This window comes from Bombina bombina, chromosome 9 (genome assembly GCF_027579735.1).
Source record: "Bombina bombina isolate aBomBom1 chromosome 9, aBomBom1.pri, whole genome shotgun sequence".
NCBI lineage: Eukaryota > Metazoa > Chordata > Amphibia > Anura > Bombinatoridae > Bombina > Bombina bombina.
The window spans coordinates 275957469-275980595 of record NC_069507.1 but is presented as its reverse complement, the minus strand read 5'-3'; the positions used below and the strand labels follow the sequence as shown (position 1 = coordinate 275980595).

The following is a 23127-nucleotide window of genomic DNA, read 5'->3' as shown; positions in this document are numbered from 1 at the left end:
TAGGGATATAACAGTTAGTACTGACAGTACAGCAGCTTGTTGATAGCAGCATATACAGGATATAACAGTACTGACAGTACAGCAGTTTGTTGATAGCAGCATATACAGGGATATAACAGTTAGTACTGACAGTAAAGCAGCTTGCTGATAGCAGCATATACAGGGATATATCAGTAATGACAGTACAGTAGCTTGTTGATAGCATCATATACAGGGATATAACAGTTAGTACTGACCGTACAGCAGCTTGTTGATAGCATCATATACAGGGATATAACAGTTAGTACTGACAGTACAGCAGTTTGTTGATAGCAGCATATACAGGGATATAACAGTTAGTACTGACAGTACAGCAGCTTGTTGATAGCAGCATATACAGGGATATAACAGTTAGTACTGACAGTACAGCAGCTTGCTGATAGCAGCATATACAGGGATATATCAGTAATGACAGTACAGTAGCTTGTTGATAGCATCATATACAGGGATATAACAGTTAGTACTGACCGTACAGCAGCTTGTTGATAGCATCATATACAGGGATATAACAGTTAGTATTGACAGTACAGTAGCTTGTTGATAGCAGCATATACAGGGATATAACAGTACAGACAGTACAGCAGCTTGTTGATAGCAGCATATACAGGGATAGAGCAATTAGTACTGACAGTACAGCAGTTTGTTGATAGCAGCATATACAGGGATATAACAGTACTGACAGTAAAGCAGCTTGTTGATAGCAGCATATACAGGGATATAACAGTTAGTACTGACAGTACAGCAGCTTGTTGATAGCAGCATATACAGGGATATAACAGTTAGTAATGACAGTACAGCAGCTTGTTGATAGCATCATATACAGGGATATAACAGTAATGACAGTACAGCAGCTTGTTGATAGCAGCATATACAGGGATATAACAGTTAGTACTGACAGTACAGCAGCTTGTTGATAGCAGCATATACAGGGATATAACAGTTAGTACTGACAGTACAGCAGCTTGTTGATAGCAGCATATACAGGGATATAACAGTTAGTACTGACAGTAAAGCAGCTTGTTGATAGCAGCATATACTGGGATATAACAGTTAGTACTGACAGTACAGCAGCTTGTTGATAGTAGCATATACAGGGATATAACAGTACTGACAGCACAGCAGCTTGTTGATAGCAGCATATACTGGGATATAACAGTTAGTACTGACAGTACAGCAGCTTGTTGATAGTAGCATATACAGGGATATAACAGTTAGTACTGACAGTACAGCAGCCTATACATGGATATAACAGTTAGTACTCACAGTACAGCAGTTTGTTGATAGCAGCATATACAGGGATATAACAGTTAGTACTGACAGTACAGCAGCTTGTTGATAGCAGAATATACAGGGATATAACAGTAATGACAGTACAGCAGTTTGTTGATAGCTGCATTTACAGGGATATAACAGTACTGACAGTACAATATATCACAAGTGTTTGGGGTGAATAGTGTAGTTTGGGACATTTTTTTATTATGTTTATAATTTATTAATTAATAATTACTTTAATCTGTTTTAAGTTGAACACTAAAAATAGGTCTGGGCTTACATATATAGTTTGAGTTTAGAATTCCTTTTCAAATTTCTTCAGTACCTTTGATTTCCTGTAATGTACAAGAGAAGAATGTGATATGCAAAGACACACGGCAAAAGCCTTGCACATTACAGAAATGTCTTATGTGCAATTGTGTATTCCATACTGCTAGGAGGTATCTTTTATATGCAAAGCGGTATCACTCATAGCTGGGAATATTACTGATCCAGGGAGGTATCTTATATGCAAAGCTGGATCACTCATAGCTGGGAATATTACTGATCCAGGGAGGTATCTTATATGCAAAGTTGTATCACTCATAGCTGGGAATATTACTGATCCAGGGAGGTATCTTATATGCAAAACTGTATCACTCATAGCTGGGAATATTACTGATCCAGGGAGGTATCTTATATGCAAAGCTGTATCACTCATAGCTGGGAATATTACTGATCCAGGGAGGTATCTTATATGCAAAGCTGTATCACTCATAGCTGGGAATATTACTGATCCAGGGAGGTATCTTATATGCAAAGCTGTATCACTCATAGCTGGGAATATTACTGATCCAGGGAGGTATCTTATATGCAAAGCTGTATCACTCATAGCTGGGAATATTACTGATCCAGGGAGGTATCTTATATGCAAAGCTGTATCACTCATAGCTGGGAATATTACTGATCCAGGGAGGTATCTTATATGCAAAGCTGTATCACTCATGGCTGGGAATATTACTGATCCAGGGAGGTATCTTATATGCAAAGCTGTATCACTCATAGCTGGGAATATTACTGATCCAGGGAGGTATCTTATATGCAAAGCTGTATCACTCATAGGTGGGAATATTACTGATCCAGGGAGGTATCTTTTATATGCAAAGCTGTATCACTCATAGCTGGGAATATTACTGATCCAGGGAGGTATCTTATATGCAAAGCTGTATCACTCATAGCTGGGAATATTACTGATCCAGGGAGGTATCTTATATGCAAAGCTGTATCACTCATAGCTGGAAATATTAGTTATCCAGGGAGGTATCTTATATGCAAAGCGGTATCACTCATAGCTGGGAATATTACTGTTCCAGGGAGGTATCTTATATGCAAAGTGGTATCACTCATAGCTGGGAATATTACTGTTCCAGGGAGGTATCTTATATGCAAAGTGGTATCACTCATAGCTGGGAATATTACTGATCCAGGGAGGTATCTTATATGCAAAGCTGTATCACTCATAGCTGGAAATATTAGTAATCCAGGGAGGTATCTTATATGCAAAGCGGTATCACTCATAGCTGGGAATATTACTGTTCCAGGGAGGTATCTTATATGCAAAGTGGTATCACTCATAGCTGGGAATATTACTGATCCAGGGAGGTATCTTATATGCAAAGCTGTTTCACTCATAGCTGGGAATATTACTGATCAAGGGAGGTATCTTATATGCAAAGCTGTATCACTCATAGCTGTGAATATTACTGATCCAGGGAGGTATTTTATATGCAAAGCTGTATCACTCATAGCTGGGAATATTACTGATCCAGGGAGGTATCTTTTATATGCAAAGCTGTATCACTCATAGCTAGGAATATTACTGATCCAGGGAGGTATCTTATATGCAAAGCAGTATCACTCATAGCTGGGAATATTACTGATCCAGGGAGGTATCTTATATGCAAAGCTGTATCACTAATAGCTGGGAATATTACTGATCCAGGGAGGTATCTTATATGCAAAGCAGTATCACTCATAGCTGGGAATATTACTGATCCAGGGAGGCATCTTATATGCAAAGCTGTATCACTCATAGCTGGGAATATTACTGATCCAGGGAGGCATCTTATATGCAAAGCTGTATCACTCATAGCTGGAAATATTACTGATCAAGGGAGGTATCTTATATGCAAAGCAGAATCACTCATAGCTGGGAATATTAGTAATCCAGGGAGGTATTTTATATGCAAAGCGTTATCACTCATAGCTGGGAATATTACTGATCCAGGGAGGTATCTTATATGCAAAGCTGTATCACTCATGGCTGGGAATATTACTGATCCAGGGAGGTTTCTTATATGTAAAGCTGTATCACTCATAGCTGGAAATATTAGTAATCCATGGAGGTATCTTATATGCAAAGCGATATCACTCATAGCTGGGAATATTACTGTTCCAGGGAGGTATCTTATATGCAAAGCTGTATCACTCATAGCTGGGAATATTACTGATCCAGGGAGGTATCTTATATGCAAAGCGGTATCACTCATAGCTGGGAATATTACTGTTCGAGGGAGGTATCTTATATGCAAAGTGGTATCACTCATAGCTGGGAATATTACTGATCCAGGGAGGTATCTTATATGCAAAGCTGTTTCACTCATAGCTGGGAATATTACTGATCAAGGGAGGTATCTTATATGCAAAGCTGTATCACTCATAGCTGTGAATATTACTGATCCAGGGAGGTATTTTATATGCAAAGCTGTATCACTCATAGCTGGGAATATTACTGATCCAGGGAGGTATCTTTTATATGCAAAGCTGTATCACTCATAGCTGGGAATATTACTGATCCAGGGAGGTATCTTATATGCAAAGCAGTATCACTCATAGCTGGGAATATTACTGATCCAGGGAGGTATCTTATATGCAAAGCTGTATCACTAATAGCTGGGAATATTACTGATCCAGGGAGGTATCTTATATTCAAAGCAGTATCACTCATAGCTGGGAATATTACTGATCCAGGGAGGCATCTTATATGCAAAGCTGTATCACTCATAGCTGGGAATATTACTGATCCAGGGAGGCATCTTATATGCAAAGCTGTATCACTCATAGCTGGAAATATTACTGATCAAGGGAGGTATCTTATATGCAAAGCAGAATCACTCATAGCTGGGAATATTAGTAATCCAGGGAGGTATTTTATATGCAAAGCGTTATCACTCATAGCTGGGAATATTACTGATCCAGGGAGGTATCTTATATGCAAAGCTGTATCACTCATGGCTGGGAATATTACTGATCCAGGGAGGTTTCTTATATGCAAAGCTGTATCACTCATAGCTGGAAATATTAGTAATCCATGGAGGTATCTTATATGCAAAGCGATATCACTCATAGCTGGGAATATTACTGTTCCAGGGAGGTATCTTATATGCAAAGCTGTATCACTCATAGCTGGGAATATTACTGATCCAGGGAGGTATCATAGCTGGGAATATTACTGATCAAGGGAGGTATCTTATATGCAAAGCTGTATCACTCATAGCTGTGAATATTACTGATCCAGGGAGGTATTTTATATGCAAAGCTGTATCACTCATAGCTGGGAATATTACTGATCCAGGGAGGTATCTTTTATATGCAAAGCTGTATCACTCATAGCTGGGAATATTACTGATCCAGGGAGGTATCTTATATGCAAAGCAGTATCACTCATAGCTGGGAATATTACTGATCCAGGGAGGTATCTTATATGCAAAGCTGTATCACTAATAGCTGGGAATATTACTGATCCAGGGAGGTATCTTATATGCAAAGCAGTATCACTCATAGCTGGGAATATTACTGTTCCAGGGAGGCATCTTATATGCAAAGCTGTATCACTCATAGCTGGGAATATTACTGATCCAGGGAGGCATCTTATATGCAAAGCTGTATCACTCATAGCTGGAAATATTACTGATCAAGGGAGGTATCTTATATGCAAAGCAGAATCACTCATAGCTGGGAATATTAGTAATCCAGGGAGGTATTTTATATGCAAAGCGTTATCACTCATAGCTGGGAATATTACTGATCCAGGGAGGTATCTTATATGCAAAGCTGTATCACTCATGGCTGGGAATATTACTGATCCAGGGAGGTTTCTTATATGCAAAGCTGTATCACTCATAGCTGGAAATATTAGTAATCCATGGAGGTATCTTATATGCAAAGCGATATCACTCATAGCTGGGAATATTACTGTTCCAGGGAGGTATCTTATATGCAAAGCTGTATCACTCATAGCTGGGAATATTACTGATCCAGGGAGGTATCTTATATGCAAAGCGGTATCACTCATAGCTGGGAATATTACTGTTCGAGGGAGGTATCTTATATGCAAAGTGGTATCACTCATAGCTGGGAATATTACTGATCCAGGGAGGTATCTTATATGCAAAGCGGTATCACTCATAGCTGGGAATACTACTGATCCAGGGAGGTATCAAATATACCGGTGTGGATCACTCATGTCTTAGAAAACATTTGCCATTTGTGATGCACAAATATATACCTGATATTGTCACACCTCACATGCACCAGAAAATACCTTCTACAGAATACTGCATACTTCCAGAGGCATCACATACTTATTGTTACAGGATTGATATCCTACATGGCACTAGGAAATGTAATAGTCACAGTACACCTAGCAGGGAATACGGTATTGTCAGAAGGGAAGCCATTTGATATGGGCAATGTGACATACAATATATCATAAGGTGCCACGGCAGTGGTTATTCTGGTGCTTGATCTTTCTTTAGGTGGAAAGTGAGAGGCGGAATCTCCGCAGGGAGCTGCGCAGCAGGACTACGTCACTAAAACACTCTAATGAAATCCATCCAGGAAAGGTAAGTACTGCATCCAATGTAAACCAAAAGTAGTTAACATACTTGTTAGATGTGTGGGCAGCAAGCACTTTCTATGGCACATTGACAGTTATAGAGTCTTCTGTGAGATGGTGACAGTGATAAAGTACAATTGGAACTCTCAGGGATGATGACAGTGACACATTGGACATTCAGGGATGATATCAGTGACAAAGGACCCATGGAATACTTGGGGATAGTGACCGTGACACAGTACTATTGGGACATTTAAGTATGGTTACAATTCAAGACCCATGAGAAATTCTGGGATGTTGACAGTGACACTGGACTCATGGAACATTCAGGGATGGTGACAGTTACACAGGAATCATGGGTCATTTAGTGATGTAACCGTGACACAGGACTCATGGGATATTCAGGGATGGTAATAGTGACACAGGACTCATGGGACATTCATAGATGATCGTAAGATTAGGAAAAATGGGAGGATTTGTAGCATTTAAGCTAAGTGTAGAATTATACACTAAGAATTGTATATATAGAAAGTTTAAAAATTACACTTTATTGAACATATATGCGAGACAAACATAAATGCGAGTGGTTATGGTTATGTTTGTCTCGCATATATGTTCAATAAAGTGTAATTTTTAAACTTTCTATATAGACATTCATAGATGGTAATAGTGACACAGGACTCATGGGACATTCAGGGATGGTGACAGTGACATAGGACTCTGAATTTTCAGGGATGCTGACACTGATTCAGGACTCATGGAACATTCAAGGATGGTGGCCGTTACACAGGTTTCATGGGACATTCAGGGATGGCAATAGTGACACAGGATTCATGGACATTCATGTATGGTAATAGTGACACAGGACTCATGGGACATTCATAGATGGTAATAGTGACACATGACTCATGGGACATTCATAGATGGCAATAGTGACACAGGACTCAAGGGACATTCAGGGAGGTTGACAGTAACTCAGGACTCATGGAACATTCAGGGATGGTGACCGTTACACAGGACTCATGGGACATTCAGGGATGTTGACAGTAACTCAGGACTCATGGAACATTCAGGGATGGTGACCGTTGCACAGGACTCATGGGTCATTCAGGGATGTTTACAGTGACTCAGGACTCATGGAACATTCAGGGATGTTGACAGTGACTCAGGACTCATGGGGCATTCAACAGTGACTCGGGAATATAGACATATAGGATGTTGACAATAAAGGACTCAGTGGGACACACACCAATGACACAAGGTCTAGAGAACTATCATTCACAGAGTAACACTGGATGCCGTGTGGTCTCTGCGGTGTGCCCTACACACCCTGTGTTCAGACCATCACAAAGCATGGACTGATATCTAGCCTCCCTCAGCTGCAGATTCAGCTGCTTTTTAGCTTATTGCTGCTACCTGATGCCCTCCCTGATCCCATGGGCTAGCTGTGACAAGAGGGAGGGCACTATTACATTAGCAACTGAGATAAAATGACTACTTCTGTTATGCAGGGAACTGTGGTTTTAATGCTCATAGTTCCAGGAATTCTGATTTCTGTCCTATTCAAATTTCTAGAATACAGAAGATTCCTCATCCTCAGAACACCTCACAGATTTAATGAGAGAGGTAAGTCAGTGCATCTGGAGAAAACAAATAGGTTGAAGAGAACTTTGGGGAGAGAGCAAGTTATTTAAAGAGTGGTATGTATGGAGAAATAGGGAGGGAATAACAAGGCAGTGAGGGGCAGCAGGATGTATATGGAGGGTAAAACAAGGTAGTGAGGGGCAGCAGGGTGTATAAGGAGAGTATAACAAGACAGTGGGGGGCAGCAGGGTGTATAGGGAGGGTATAACAAGGCAGTGTGGGGAAGTTGGGTGTATAGCGAGGGTATAACAAGGCAGTGAGGGGCAGAAGAATGTATAGGGATGGTATAACAAGGCAGTGAATGACTGCAGGGTGTATAGGAAGGATATAACAAGGCAGTGAGGGGCTGCAGGGTTATAGGATGGTATAACAAGGCAGTGAGGGGCAGCAGAATATATAGTGAGGGTATAACAAGACAGTGAATGGCTGCAGGGTGTATAGGAAGGATATAACAAGGCAGTGAGAGACTGCAGGGTTATATGATGGTATAACAAGGCAGTGAGGGGCAGCAGGGTATATAGGGAGGGTATAATAAGGCAGTTAGGGAAAGCAGAATGTATAGGGAGGGTATAACAAGGAAGTGAATGGCTGCAAGGTTTATAGGGAGCATATAACAAGACAGTGAGGGACTGTAGGGTTATAGGATGGTATAACAAGCAGTGAGGGGCAGAAAGGTCTATAGGGAGGGTATAATAAGGCAGTTAGGGAAAGTAGGGTGTATAGGGAGGGTATAACGAAGAAGTGAGGGGCAGCAGGATGTATAAGGAAGATATAACAAGGCAGTGAGGGGCAGCAGGGTGTATAGTGAGGGTATAACAAGGCAGTGAGGGTATAACAAGGCAGTAAGGGGAAGCAGAATGTATAGCAAGGGTATAACAAGGCAGTGAAGGGAAGCAGAATGTATATGGACGGTATAACAAGGCAGTAAGGGCAGCTGGGTGTATAGGGAGGGTATAACAAGAAAGTGAGGGGCAGCAGGGTATATAGGGAGGATATAACAAGGCAGTGAGGGGCAGCAGGGTGTATAGGGAGGTTATAAAAAGGCAGTTAGGGAAGTAGGGTGTATAGGGAAGGTATAACAAGGCAGTGAGGGGCAGCAGGGTGTATAGAGAGGGTATAACAATGCAGTGAGGGGCAGCAGGGTGTATAGAGAGGGTATAACAAGGCAGTGAGGGGAAGCAGAATGTATATGGACTGTAAAACAAGGCAGTAAGGGGCAGCTTGGTGAATAGGGAGGATATAACAAGGCAGTAAGGGTAAGTAGGGTGTATAGGGAGAGTATAACGAGAAAGTGAGGGGCAGCGGTGTATATAGGGAGGATATAGCAAGGCAGTGAGGAGCACCAGGGCACTCATAGGGAGGGTATAACAAGGCATTGATGGGAAGCAGGGTGTATAGAGTGTAGGGTACACAGGCAGGGTATAACAAGGCAGTGAGAGGCAGCAGGATGTATAGGGAATATATAATAAGGCAGTGAGGGGCAGCAGGGTGAATAGGGTGAGTATAATAAGGCAGTGAGGGGCAGTGGGTGAATAGGGAAGATATAACAAGGCAGGGAAGGGCAGCAGGGTGTATAGGGAGGGTATAACAAGGCAGTGAGGGGAAGTAGGGTGAATAGGGACGGTATAACAAGGCAGTGAGGTTCTTCAGGGTGTGTTGGTTTTGGCGCAGTATACAGTTTCATAATAAGCAGGGTGAGGTTTGCGTGTTAGTGTTGCAGTATACAGACCATAAGAAGCAGGGTGAGGTTGCGTGTTAGTGTTGCGGGGTGAGGTTGCGTTTTGCGGGGTGAGGTTGCGTGTTGCGGGGTGAGGTTGCGTGTTGCAGGGTGAGGTTGCATGTTAGTTTTGCAGGGTGAGGTTGCATGTTAGTGTTGCAGGGTGAGGCTGCGTGTTAGTGTTGCAGGGTGAGGTTGCGTGTTGCAGGTTGAGTGTTGCAGGGTGAGGTTGCTTGTTAGTGTTGCAGGGTGAGGCTGCATGTTAGTGTTGCAGGGTGAGGTTGCATGTTAGTGTTGCAGGGTGAGGCTGCGTGTTAGTGTTGCAGGGTGAGGTTGCATGTTGCAGGGTAAAGTTGCGTGTTAGTGTTGCAGGATGAGGTTGCATGTTGCAGGGTGAGGTTGCATGTTAGTGTTGCAGGGTGAGGCTGCGTGTTAGTGTTGCAGGGTGAGGTTGCGTGTTGCAGGGTGAGGTTGCGTGTTAGTGTTGCAGGGTGAGGTTGCGTGTTAGTGTTGCAGGGTGAGGTTGCGTGTTAGTTTTGCAGGGTGAGGTTGCGTGTTAGTGTTGCAGGGTGAGGCTACGTGTTAGTGTTGCAGGGTGAGGCTGCATGTTAGTGTTGCAGGGTGAGCTTGCGTGTTAGGGTTGCAGGGTGAGGCTACGTGTTAGGGTTGCAGGGTGAGCTTGCGTGTTAGGGTTGCAGGGTGAGGCTGCATGTTAGTGTTGCAGAGTGAGGTTGCCTGTAAATGTTGCAGGTTGAGCTTGCATGTTAGGGTTGCAGGGTGAGCTTGCGTGTTAGGGTTGCAGGGTGAGCTTGCGTGTTAGGGTTGCAGGGTGAGCTTGCGTGTTAGGGTTGCAGGGTGAGGTTGTGTGTTAGTGTTGCAGAGTGAGGTTGTGTGTTAGTGCTGCAGGGTGAGGTGTGTTGCAGGCTGAGGCTGCGTGTTAGTGTTGCAGAGTGAGGTTGCCTGTAAATGTTGCAGGTTGAGCTTGCATGTTAGGGTTGCAGGGTGAGCTTGCGTGTTAGGGTTGCAGGGTGAGCTTGCGTGTTAGGGTTGCAGGGTGAGGTTGCGTGTTAGGGTTGCAGGGTGAGGTTGCGTGTTAGTGTTGCAGGGTGAGGTTGTGTGTTAGTGCTGCAGGGTGAGGTTGTGTGTTAGTGCTGCAGGGTGAAGTTGTGTGTTAGTGTTGCAGGGTGAGGTTGTGTGTTAGTGCTGCAGGGTGAGGTGTGTTGCAGGGTGAGGCTGCGTGTTAGTGTTGCAGGGTGAGCTTGCGTGTTAGTGTTGCAGGGTGAGGTTGTGTGTTAGTGCTGCAGGGTGAGGTTGCGTGTTGCAGGGTGAGGTTGCGTGTTAGTGTTGCAGGGTGAGGTTGCGTGTTAGTGTTGCAGGGTGAGGTTACGTGTTAGTGTTGCAGGGTGAGGCTGCATGTTAGTGTTGCAGAGTGAGATTGCCTGTAAATGTTGCAGGTTGAGCTTGCATGTTAGGGTTGCAGGGTGAGCTTGCGTGTTAGGGTTGCAGGGTGAGCTTGCGTGTTAGGGCTGCAGGGTGAGGTTGTGTGTTAGTGTTGCAGGGTGAGGTTGTGTTGCAGGGTGAGGCTGCGTGTTAGTGTTGCAGGGTGAGCTTGCATGTTTGGGTTGCAGGGTGAACTTGCGTGTTAGGGTTGCAGGGTGAGGTTGTGTGTTAGTGTTGCAGGGTGAGGTTGTGTGTTAGTGTTGCAGGGTGAGGTTGTGTGTTAGTGCTGCAGGGTGAGGTTGCGTGTTGCAGGGTGAGGTTGCGTGTTAGGGTTGCAGGGTGAGGTTGCGTGTTAGGGTTGCAGGGTGAGCTTGCGTGTTAGGGTTGCAGGGTGAGCTTGCGTGTTAGGGTTGCAGGGTGAGCTTGCGTGTTAGTGTTGCAGGGTGAGGTTGTGTGTTAGTGTTGCAGGGTGAGGTTGTGTGTTAGTGCTGCAGGGTGAGGTGTGTTGCAGGGTGAGCTTGCATGTTTGGGTTGCTGGGTGAACTTGCGTGTTAGGGTTGCAGGGTGAGGTTGTGTGTTAGTGTTGCAGGGTGAGGTTGTGTGTTAGTGTTGCAGGGTGAGGTTGTGTGTTAGTGCTGCAGGGTGAGGTTGCGTGTTGCAGGGTGAGGTTGCGTGTTAGGGTTGCAGGGTGAGGTTGCGTGTTAGGGTTGCAGGGTGAGCTTGCTTGTTAGGGTTGCAGGGTGAGCTTGCGTGTTAGGGTTGCAGGGTGAGCTTGCGTATTAGTGTTGCAGGGTGAGGTTGTGTGTTAGTGTTGCAGGGTGAGGTTGCGTGTTAGTGTTGCAGGGTGAGGTTGCGTGTTAGTGTTGCAGGGTGAGGTTGCGTGTTAGTGTTGCAGGGTGAGGCTGCGTGTTAGTGTTGCAGGGTGAGGCTACGTGTTAGTGTTGCAGGGTGAGGCTGCATGTTAGTGTTGCAGAGTGAGATTGCCTGTAAATGTTGCAGGTTGAGCTTGCATGTTAGGGTTGCAGGGTGAGCTTGCGTGTTAGGGTTGCAGGGTGAGCTTGCGTGTTAGGGCTGCAGGGTGAGGTTGTGTGTTAGTGTTGCAGGGTGAGGTTGTGTGTTAGTGCTGCAGGGTGAGGTGTGTTGCAGGCTGAGGCTGCGTGTTAGTGTTGCAGGGTTAGCTTGCATGTTTGGGTTGCAGGGTGAGCTTGCGTGTTAGGGTTGCAGGGTGAGGTTGTGTGTTAGTGCTGTATGGTGAGGTTGCGTGTTGCAGGGTAAGGTTGCATGTTGCAGGGTAAAGTTGCGTGTTAGTGTTGCAGGATGAGGTTGCATGTTGCAGGGTGAGGTTGCATGTTAGTGTTGCAGGGTGAGGCTGCGTGTTAGTGTTGCAGGGTGAGGTTGCGTGTTGCAGGGTGAAGTTGCGTGTTAGTGTTGCAGGGTGAGGTTGCGTGTTAGTGTTGCAGGGTGAGGTTGCGTGTTAGTTTTGCAGGGTGAGGTTGCGTGTTAGTGTTGCAGGGTGAGGCTACGTGTTAGTGTTGCAGGGTGAGGCTGCATGTTAGTGTTGCAGGGTGAGCTTGCGTGTTAGGGTTGCAGGGTGAGGCTACGTGTTAGGGTTGCAGGGTGAGCTTGCGTGTTAGGGTTGCAGGGTGAGGCTGCATGTTAGTGTTGCAGAGTGAGGTTGCCTGTAAATGTTGCAGGTTGAGCTTGCATGTTAGGGTTGCAGGGTGAGCTTGCGTGTTAGGGTTGCAGGGTGAGCTTGCGTGTTAGGGTTGCAGGGTGAGCTTGCGTGTTAGGGTTGCAGGGTGAGGTTGTGTGTTAGTGTTGCAGAGTGAGGTTGTGTGTTAGTGCTGCAGGGTGAGGTGTGTTGCAGGCTGAGGCTGCGTGTTAGTGTTGCAGAGTGAGGTTGCCTGTAAATGTTGCAGGTTGAGCTTGCATGTTAGGGTTGCAGGGTGAGCTTGCGTGTTAGGGTTGCAGGGTGAGCTTGCGTGTTAGGGTTGCAGGGTGAGGTTGCGTGTTAGGGTTGCAGGGTGAGGTTGCGTGTTAGTGTTGCAGGGTGAGGTTGTGTGTTAGTGCTGCAGGGTGAGGTTGTGTGTTAGTGCTGCAGGGTGAAGTTGTGTGTTAGTGTTGCAGGGTGAGGTTGTGTGTTAGTGCTGCAGGGTGAGGTGTGTTGCAGGGTGAGGCTGCGTGTTAGTGTTGCAGGGTGAGCTTGCGTGTTAGTGTTGCAGGGTGAGGTTGTGTGTTAGTGCTGCAGGGTGAGGTTGCGTGTTGCAGGGTGAGGTTGCGTGTTAGTGTTGCAGGGTGAGGTTGCGTGTTAGTGTTGCAGGGTGAGGTTACGTGTTAGTGTTGCAGGGTGAGGCTGCATGTTAGTGTTGCAGAGTGAGATTGCCTGTAAATGTTGCAGGTTGAGCTTGCATGTTAGGGTTGCAGGGTGAGCTTGCGTGTTAGGGTTGCAGGGTGAGCTTGCGTGTTAGGGCTGCAGGGTGAGGTTGTGTGTTAGTGTTGCAGGGTGAGGTTGTGTTGCAGGGTGAGGCTGCGTGTTAGTGTTGCAGGGTGAGCTTGCATGTTTGGGTTGCAGGGTGAACTTGCGTGTTAGGGTTGCAGGGTGAGGTTGTGTGTTAGTGTTGCAGGGTGAGGTTGTGTGTTAGTGTTGCAGGGTGAGGTTGTGTGTTAGTGCTGCAGGGTGAGGTTGCGTGTTGCAGGGTGAGGTTGCGTGTTAGGGTTGCAGGGTGAGGTTGCGTGTTAGGGTTGCAGGGTGAGCTTGCGTGTTAGGGTTGCAGGGTGAGCTTGCGTGTTAGGGTTGCAGGGTGAGCTTGCGTGTTAGTGTTGCAGGGTGAGGTTGTGTGTTAGTGTTGCAGGGTGAGGTTGTGTGTTAGTGCTGCAGGGTGAGGTGTGTTGCAGGGTGAGCTTGCATGTTTGGGTTGCAGGGTGAGGTTGTGTGTTAGTGTTGCAGGGTGAGGTTGTGTGTTAGTGTTGCAGGGTGAGGTTGTGTGTTAGTGTTGCAGGGTGAGGTTGTGTGTTAGTGCTGCAGGGTGAGGTTGCGTGTTGCAGGGTGAGGTTGCGTGTTAGGGTTGCAGGGTGAGGTTGCGTGTTAGGGTTGCAGGGTGAGCTTGCTTGTTAGGGTTGCAGGGTGAGCTTGCGTGTTAGGGTTGCAGGGTGAGCTTGCGTGTTAGTGTTGCAGGGTGAGGTTGTGTGTTAGTGTTGCAGGGTGAGGTTGCGTGTTAGTGTTGCAGGGTGAGGTTGCGTGTTAGTGTTGCAGGGTGAGGTTGCGTGTTAGTGTTGCAGGGTGAGGCTGCGTGTTAGTGTTGCAGGGTGAGGCTACGTGTTAGTGTTGCAGGGTGAGGCTGCATGTTAGTGTTGCAGAGTGAGATTGCCTGTAAATGTTGCAGGTTGAGCTTGCATGTTAGGGTTGCAGGGTGAGCTTGCGTGTTAGGGTTGCAGGGTGAGCTTGCGTGTTAGGGCTGCAGGGTGAGGTTGTGTGTTAGTGTTGCAGGGTGAGGTTGTGTGTTAGTGCTGCAGGGTGAGGTGTGTTGCAGGCTGAGGCTGCGTGTTAGTGTTGCAGGGTTAGCTTGCATGTTTGGGTTGCAGGGTGAGCTTGCGTGTTAGGGTTGCAGGGTGAGGTTGTGTGTTAGTGCTGTATGGTGAGGTTGCGTGTTGCAGGGTAAGGTTGCGTGTTAGTGTTGCAGGGTGAGGTTGCGTGTTGCAGGGTGAGGTTGCGTGTTAGGGGTGCAGGGTGAGGTTGCGTGTTGCAGGGTGAGGTTGCGTGTTGCAGGGTGAGGTTGCGTGTTAGTGTTGCAGGGTGAGGTTGCGTGTTGCAGGGTGAGGTTGCGTGTTAGGGTTGCAGGGTGAGGTTGCGTGTTGCAGGGTGAGGTTGCCTGTTAGGGTTGCAGGGTGAGGTTGCGTGTTAGGGTTGCAGGGTGAGTTTGCCTGTTAGTGTTGCAGGGTGAGGTTGCGTGTTAGGGTTGCAGGGTGAGCTTGCGTGTTAGGGTTGCAGGGTGAGGTTGCGTGTTAGGGTTGCAGGGTGAGGTTGCGTGTTAGGGTTGCAGGGTGAGGTTGCGTGTTAGGGTTGCAGGGTGAGGTTGCGTGTTAGGGTTGCAGGGTGAGGTTGTGTGTTAGGGTTGCAGGGTGAGGTTGCGTGTTAGGGTTGCAGGGTGAGGTTGCGTGTTAGGGTTGCATGGTGAGCTTGTGTGTTAGGGTTGCAGGGTGAGGTTGTGTGTTAGTGCTGCAGGGTGAGGTTCTGTGTTGCAGGGTGAGGTTGCGTGTTAGTGTTGCAGGGTGAGGTTGCGTGTTAGTGTTGCAGGGTGAGCTTGCGTGTTAGGGTTGCAGGGTGAGGTTGCGTGTTAGGGTTGCAGGGTGAGCTTGCGTGTTAGTGTTGCAGGGTGAGGTTGTGTGTTAGTGCTGCATGGTGAGGTTGCATGTTGCTGGGTAAGGTTGCGTGTTAGTGTTGCAGGGTGAGGTTGCGTGTTGCAGGGTGAGGTTGCGTGTTGCAGGGTGAGGTTGCGTGTTGGGGTTGCAGGGTGAGGTTGTGTGTTAGTGTTGCAGGGTGAGGTTGTGTGTTAGTGCTGCAGGGTGAGGTGTGTTGCAGGGTGAGGCTGCGTGTTAGTGTTGCAGGGTGAGCTTGCATGTTTGGGTTGCAGGGTGAGCTTGCGTGTTAGTGTTGCAGGGTGAGGTTGTGTGTTAGTGCTGCATGGTGAGGTTGCGTGTTAGTGTTGCAGGGTGAGGTTGCGTGTTAGGGGTGCAGGGTGAGGTTGCGTGTTGCAGGGTGAGGTTGCGTGTTAGTGTTGCAGGGTGAGGTTGCGTGTTAGGGTTGCAGGGTGAGGTTGCGTGTTAGGGTTGCAGGGTGAGTTTGCTTGTTAGTGTTGCAGGGTGAGGTTGCGTGTTAGGGTTGCATGGTGAGCTTGCGTGTTAGGGTTGCAGGGTGAGCTTGCGTGTTAGGGTTGCAGGGTGAGCTTGCGTGTTAGGGTTGCAGGTTGAGCTTGCGTGTTAGGGTTGCAGGGTGATGTTGTGTGTTAGTGCTGCAGGGTGAGGTGTGTTGCAGGGTGAGGCTGCGTGTTAGTGTTGCAGGGTGAGGCTACGTGTTAGTGTTGCAGGGTGAGGCTGCATGTTAGTGTTGCAGAGTGAGGTTGCCTGTAAATGTTGCAGGTTGAGCTTGCGTGTTAGGGTTGCAGGGTGAGCTTGCGTGTTAGGGTTGCAGGGTGAGCTTGCGTGTTAGTGTTGCAGGGTGAGGTTGTGTGTTAGTGTTGCAGGGTGAGGTTGTGTGTTAGTGCTGCAGGGTGAGGTGTGTTGCAGGGTGAGGCTGCGTGTTAGTGTTGCAGGGTGAGCTTGCATGTTTGGGTTGCAGGGTGAACTTGCGTGTTAGGGTTGCAGGGTGAACTTGCGTGTTAGGGTTGCAGGGTGAACTTGCGTGTTAGGGTTGCAGGGTGAGGTTGTGTGTTAGTGTTGCAGGGTGAGGTTGTGTGTTAGTGTTGCAGGGTGAGGTTGTGTGTTAGTGCTACAGGGGGAGGTTGCGTGTTGCAGGGTGAGGTTGCGTGTTAGGGTTGCAGGGTGAGCTTGCTTGTTAGGGTTGCAGGGTGAGCTTGCGTGTTAGGGTTGCAGGGTGAGCTTGCGTATTAGTGTTGCAGGGTGAGGTTGTGTGTTAGTGTTGCAGGGTGAGGTTGTGTGTTAGTGTTGCAGGGTGAGGTTGCGTGTTAGTGTTGCAGGGTGAGGTTGCGTTTTAGTGTTGCAGGGTGAGGTTGCGTGTTAGTGTTGCAGGGTGAGGCTGCGTGTTAGTGTTGCAGGGTGAGGCTACGTGTTAGTGTTGCAGGGTGAGGCTGCATGTTAGTGTTGCAGAGTGAGATTGCCTGTAAATGTTGCAGGTTGAGCTTGCATGTTAGGGTTGCAGGGTGAGCTTGCGTGTTAGGGTTGCAGGGTGAGCTTGCGTGTTAGGGCTGCAGGGTGAGCTTGCGTGTTAGGGCTGCAGGGTGAGGTTGTGTGTTAGTGTTGCAGGGTGAGGTTGTGTGTTAGTGCTGCAGGGTGAGGTGTGTTGCAGGCTGAGGCTGCGTGTTAGTGTTGCAGGGTTAGCTTGCATGTTTGGGTTGCAGGGTGAGCTTGCGTGTTAGGGTTGCAGGGTGAGGTTGCGTGTTGCAGGGTAAGGTTGCGTGTTAGTGTTGAAGGGTGAGGTTGCGTGTTGCAGGGTGAGGTTGCGTGTTAGGGGTGCAGGGTGAGGTTGCGTGTTGCAGGGTGAGGTTGCGTGTTAGTGTTGCAGGGTGAGGTTGCGTGTTGCAGGGTGAGGTTGCGTGTTAGGGTTGCAGGGTGAGGTTGCGTGTTGCAGGGTGAGGTTGCGTGTTAGGGTTGCAGGGTGAGTTTGCCTGTTAGTGTTGCAGGGTGAGGTTGCGTGTTAGGGTTGCAGGGTGAGCTTGCATGTTAGGGTTGCAGGGTGAGGTTGCGTGTTAGGGTTGCATGGTGAGGTTGCGTGTTAGGGTTGCATATTGAGCTTGCGTGTTAGGGTTGCAGGGTGAGGTTGTGTGTTAGGGTTGCAGGGTGAGGTTGCGTGTTAGGGTTGCAGGGTGAGGTTGCGTGTTAGGGTTGCATGGTGAGCTTGTGTGTTAGGGTTGCAGGGTGAGGTTGTGTGTTAGTGCTGCAGGGTGAGGTTCTGTGTTGCAGGGTGAGGTTGCGTGTTAGTGTTGCAGGGTGAGGTTGCGTGTTAGTGTTGCAGGGTGAGGTTGCGTGTTAGGGTTGCAGGGTGAGGTTGCGTGTTAGGGTTGCAGGGTGAGGTTGCGTGTTAGGGTTGCAGGGTGAGCTTGCGTGTTAGTGTTGCAGGGTGAGGTTGTGTGTTAGTGCTGCATGGTGAGGTTGCATGTTGCTGGGTAAGGTTGCGTGTTAGTGTTGCAGGGTGAGGTTGCGTGTTGCAGGGTGAGGTTGCGTGTTGCAGGGTGAGGTTGCGTGTTAGGGTTGCAGGGTGAGGTTGCGTGTTAGGGTTGCAGGGTGAGGTTGCGTGTTAGGGTTGCAGGGTGAGGTTGTGTGTTAGTGCTGCATAGTGAGGTTGCGTGTTGCAGGGTGAGGTTGCGTGTTAGGGTTGCAGGGTGAGGTTGCGTGTTAGGGTTGCAGGGTGAGCTTGCGTGTTAATGTTGCAGGGTGAGGTTGTGTGTTAGTGTTGCAGGGTGAGGCTACGTGTTAGTGCTGCATGGTGAGGTTGCGTGTTGCTGGGTAAGGTTGCGTGTTAGTGTTGCAGGGTGAGGTTGTGTGTTAGGGTTGCAGGGTGAGGTTGCGTGTTAGTGTTGCAGGGTGAGGTTACGTGTTAGTGTTGCAGGGTGAGGTTACGTGTTAGTGTTGCAGGGTGAGGTTGCGTGTTAGTGTTGCAGGGTGAGGTTACGTGTTAGTGTTGCAGGGTGAGGTTACGTGTTAGTGTTGCAGGGTGAGGTTGCGTGTTAGGGTTGCAGGGTGAGCTTGCGTGTTAGGGTTGCAGGGTGAGGTTGCGTGTTAGGGTTGCATGGTGAGGTTGCGTGTTAGGGTTGCATATTGAGCTTGCGTGTTAGGGTTGCAGGGTGAGGTTGTGTGTTAGGGTTGCAGGGTGAGGTTGCGTGTTAGGGTTGCAGGGTGAGGTTGCGTGTTAGGGTTGCATGGTGAGCTTGTGTGTTAGGGTTGCAGGGTGAGGTTGTGTGTTAGTGCTGCAGGGTGAGGTTCTGTGTTGCAGGGTGAGGTTGCGTGTTAGTGTTGCAGGGTGAGGTTGCGTGTTAGTGTTGCAGGGTGAGGTTGCGTGTTAGGGTTGCAGGGTGAGGTTGCGTGTTAGGGTTGCAGGGTGAGGTTGCGTGTTAGGGTTGCAGGGTGAGCTTGCGTGTTAGTGTTGCAGGGTGAGGTTGTGTGTTAGTGCTGCATGGTGAGGTTGCATGTTGCTGGGTAAGGTTGCGTGTTAGTGTTGCAGGGTGAGGTTGCGTGTTGCAGGGTGAGGTTGCGTGTTGCAGGGTGAGGTTGCGTGTTAGGGTTGCAGGGTGAGGTTGCGTGTTAGGGTTGCAGGGTGAGGTTGCGTGTTAGGGTTGCAGGGTGAGGTTGCGTGTTAGGGTTGCAGGGTGAGGTTGTGTGTTAGTGCTGCATAGTGAGGTTGCGTGTTGCAGGGTGAGGTTGCGTGTTAGGGTTGCAGGGTGAGGTTGCGTGTTAGGGTTGCAGGGTGAGCTTGCGTGTTAATGTTGCAGGGTGAGGTTGTGTGTTAGTGTTGCAGGGTGAGGCTACGTGTTAGTGCTGCATGGTGAGGTTGCGTGTTGCTGGGTGAGGTTGCATGTTAGGGTTGCAGGGTGAGGTTGTGTGTTAGGGTTGCAGGGTGAGGTTGCGTGTTAGTGTTGCAGGGTGAGGTTACGTGTTAGTGTTGCAGGGTGAGGTTACGTGTTAGTGTTGCAGGGTGAGGTTGCGTGTTAGGGTTGCAGGGTGAAGGTTGCGTGTTAGTGTTGCAGGGTGAGGTTGCGTGTTAGGGTTGCAGGGTGAGGTTGCGTGTTAGGGTTGCAGGGTGAGGTTGCTTGTTAGGGTTTCAGGGTGAGGTTGCGTGTTATGGTTGCAGGGTGAGGTTGCGTGTTAGGGTTGCAGGGTGAGGTTGCGTGTTAGGGTTGCAGGGTGAGGTTGCGTGTTAGGGTTTCAGGGTGAGGTTGCGTGTTAGGGTTGCAGGGTGAGGTTGCGTTTTATGGTTGCAGGGTGAGGTTGCGTGTTAGGGTTGCAGGGTGAGGTTGCGTGTTAGGGTTGCAGGGTGAGGTTGCGTTTTATGGTTGCAGGGTGAGGTTGCGTGTTAGGGTTGCAGGGTGAGGTTGCGTGTTAGGGTTGCAGGGTGAGGTTGCGTGTTAGGGTTGCAGGGTGAGGTTGCGTGTTAGGGTTTCAGGGTGAGGTTGCGTGTTAGGGTTTCAGGGTGAGGTTGCGTGTTAGGGTTTCAGGGTGAGGTTGCGTGTTAGGGTTTCAGGGTGAGGTTGCGTGTTAGGGTTTCAGGGTGAGGTTGCGTGTTAGGGTTGCAGGGTGAGGTTGCGTGTTAGGGTTGCAGGGTGAGGTTGCGTGTTAGGGTTGCAGGGTGAGGTTGCGTGTTAGGGTTGCAGGGTGAGGTTGCGTGTTAGGGTTTCAGGGTGAGGTTGCGTGTTAGGGTTGCAGGGTGAGGTTGCGTGTTAGGGTTGCAGGGTGAGGTTGCGTGTTAGTGTTGCAGGGTGAGGTTGCGTGTTAGTGCTGCATGGTGAGGTTGCGTGTTGCTGGGTAAGGTTGCGTGTTGCAGGGTGAGGTTGCGTGTTAGGGTTGCAGGGTGAGGTTGCCTGTTAGGGTTGCAGGGTGAGCTTGCGTGTTAGGGTTGCAGGGTGAGCTTGCATGTTAGTGTTGCAGGGTGAGCTTGCGTGTTAGTGCTGCATGGTGAGGTTGCGTGTTGCTGGGTAAGGTTGCGTGTTAGTGTTGCTGGGTAAGGTTGCGTGTTAGGGTTGCAGGGTGAGGTTGCGTGTTGCAGGGTGAGGTTGCGTGTTAGTGTTGCTGGGTGAGGTTACGTGTTAGTGTTGCAGGGTGAGGTTACGTGTTAGTGTTGCAGGGTGAGGTTGCGTGTTAGGGTTGCAGGGTGAAGTTGCATATTAGGGTTGCAGGGTGAGGTTGCGTGTCAGGGATGCAGGGTGAGGTTGCGTGTTAGGGTTGCAGGGTGAGGTTGCATGTTAGGGTTTCAGGGTGAGGTTGCGTGTTAGGGTTGCAGGGTGAGGTTATGTGTTAGGGTTGCATGGTGAGGTTGCGTGTTAGGGTTGCAGGGTGAGGTTGCGTGTTAGTGTTGCTGGGTGAGGTTACGTGTTAGTGTTGCAGGGTGAGGTTGCGTGTTAGGGTTGCAGGGTGAAGTTGCATATTAGGGTTGCAGGGTGAGGTTGCGTGTCAGGGATGCAGGGTGAGGTTGCGTGTTAGGGTTGCAGGGTGAGGTTGCGTGTTAGGGTTTCAGGGTGAGGTTGCGTGTTAGGGTTGCAGGGTGAGGTTATGTGTTAGGGTTGCAGGGTGAGGTTGCGTGTTAGGGTTGCAGGGTGAGGTTGCGTGTTAGGGTTTCAGGGTGAGGTTATGTGTTAGGGTTGCAGGGTGAGGTTGCCTGTTAGGGTTGCAGGGTGAGGTTGCGTGTTAGGGTTGCAGGGTGAGGTTGCATGTTAGGGTTGCAGGGTGAGGTTGCATGTTAGGGTTGCAGGGTGAGGTTGCGTGTTAGGGTTTCAGGGTGATGTTGCGTGTTAGGGTTGCAGGGTGAGGTTGCGTGTTAGGGTTGGAGGGTGAGGTTGCGTGTTAGTGTTGCAGGGTGAGGTTACGTGTTAGTGTTGCAGGGTGAGGTTACGTGTTAGTGTTGCAGGGTGAGGTTGCGTGTTAGGGTTGCAGGGTGAAGTTGCATATTAGGGTTGCAGGGTGAGGTTGCGTGTCAGGGATGCAGGGTGAGGTTGCGTGTTAGGGTTGCAGGGTGAGGTTGCGTGTTAGGGTTTCAGGGTGAGGTTGCGTGTTAGGGTTTCAGGGTGAGGTTGCGTGTTAGGGTTGCAGGGTGAGGTTGCGTGTTAGGGTTGCAGGGTGAGGTTGCGTGTTAGGGTTGCAGGGTGAGGTTGCGTGTTAGGGTTTCAGGGTGAGGTTGCGTGTTAGGGTTGCAGGGTGAGGTTGCGTGTTAGGGTTTCAGGGTGAGGTTGCGTGTTAGGGTTTCAGGGTGAGGTTATGTGTTAGGGTTGCAGGGTGAGGTTGCATGTTAGGGTTGCAGGGTGAGGTTGCGTGTTAGGGTTGCAGGGTGAGGTTGAATGTTAGGGTTGCAGGGTGAGGTTGTGTGTTAGGGTTGCAGGGTGAGGTTGCGTGTTAGGGTTGCAGGGTGAGGTTGCGTGTTAGGGTTTCAGGGTGAGGTTGCGTGTTAGGGTTGCAGGGTGAGGTTGCGTGTTAGGGTTTCAGGGTGAGGTTGCGTGTTAGGGTTTCAGGGTGAGGTTATGTGTTAGGGTTGCAGGGTGAGGTTGCATGTTAGGGTTGCAGGGTGAGGTTGCGTGTTAGTGTTGCAGTACAATTACCACTTGTGGAGGAAGAATCGTATTAATTAACTTTTCTGTTGTTGCCACTTTAGGTTTCTCTGCTTAGGTCACAGCTTGTGATGGAGCGCGGTCACCGCTCTGTGTACATCCGGCGCTGCTCGCACATCACTGACGACCTCCTCAGCCTGCGACAGAGTCTAAGCCGCTCATTGGTTGCTGTGGCCTCTGACCCCCAACCTCAGGTTTTGGAGAGAGAAACTGCCATTCTGGATGATACACTGAGCCGCAGTCTGGGCGCACAAACTTCTGTGTGAATTAGTCTGTAATGCCGTGACTGCACTGCAGCATAAATGTATGTTACTGGTGTATTACAGTAGTATGTGATGCCGTGACTGCACTGCAGCATAAATGTATGTTACTGGTGTATTACAGTAGTATGTAATGTTGTGACTGCACTGCAGCATAAATGTATGTTACTGGTGTATTACACTAGTATGTGATGCCGTGACTGCACTGCAGCATAAATGTATGTTACTGGTGTATTACACTAGTATGTAATGCCGTGACTGCACTGCAGCATAAATGTATGTTACTGGTGTATTACAGTAGTATGTGATGCCGTGACTGCACTGCAGCATAAATGTATGTTACTGGTGTATTACAGTAGTATGTAATGTTGTGACTGCACTGCAGCATAAATGTATGTTACTGGTGTATTACAGTAGTATGTAATGTTGTGACTGCACTGCAGCATAAATGTATGTTACTGGTGTATTACAGTAGTATGTAATGTTGTGACTGCACTGCAGCATAAATGTATGTTACTGGTGTATTACAGTAGTATGTAATGTTGTGACTGCACTGCAGCATAAATGTATGTTACTGGTGTATTACACTAGTATGTGATGCCGTGACTGCACTGCAGTATACATGTATGTTACTGGTGTATTACACTAGTATGTGATGCCGTGACTGCACTGCAGTATACATGTATGTTACTGGTGTATTACACTAGTATGTGATGCCGTGACTGCACTGCAGCATAAATGTATGTTACTGGTGTATTACACTAGTATGTGATGCCGTGACTGCACTGCAGTATACATGTATGTTACTGGTGTATTACAGTAGTATGTAATGTTGTGACTGCACTGCAGCATAAATGTATGTTACTGGTGTATTACACTAGTATGTGATGCCGT

General features: G+C 48.4%; 1 protein-coding gene across 1 annotated transcript in view; it reads left to right on the top strand.

Moving 5' to 3' along the window:
* The window catches only part of LOC128640585 (centrosome-associated protein CEP250-like), a 220112-nt gene extending 197675 nt beyond the window's left edge, over nucleotides 1-22437 (top strand). The window contains 3 exon segments of the mRNA XM_053693056.1: nucleotides 6108-6194; nucleotides 7763-7813; nucleotides 22018-22437. Of these exon segments, the coding sequence (XP_053549031.1) occupies nucleotides 6108-6194; nucleotides 7763-7813; nucleotides 22018-22239 (360 nt within the window). The 3' untranslated portion in view covers nucleotides 22240-22437.
* Nucleotides 22438-23127: the final 690 nt, after the last annotated feature.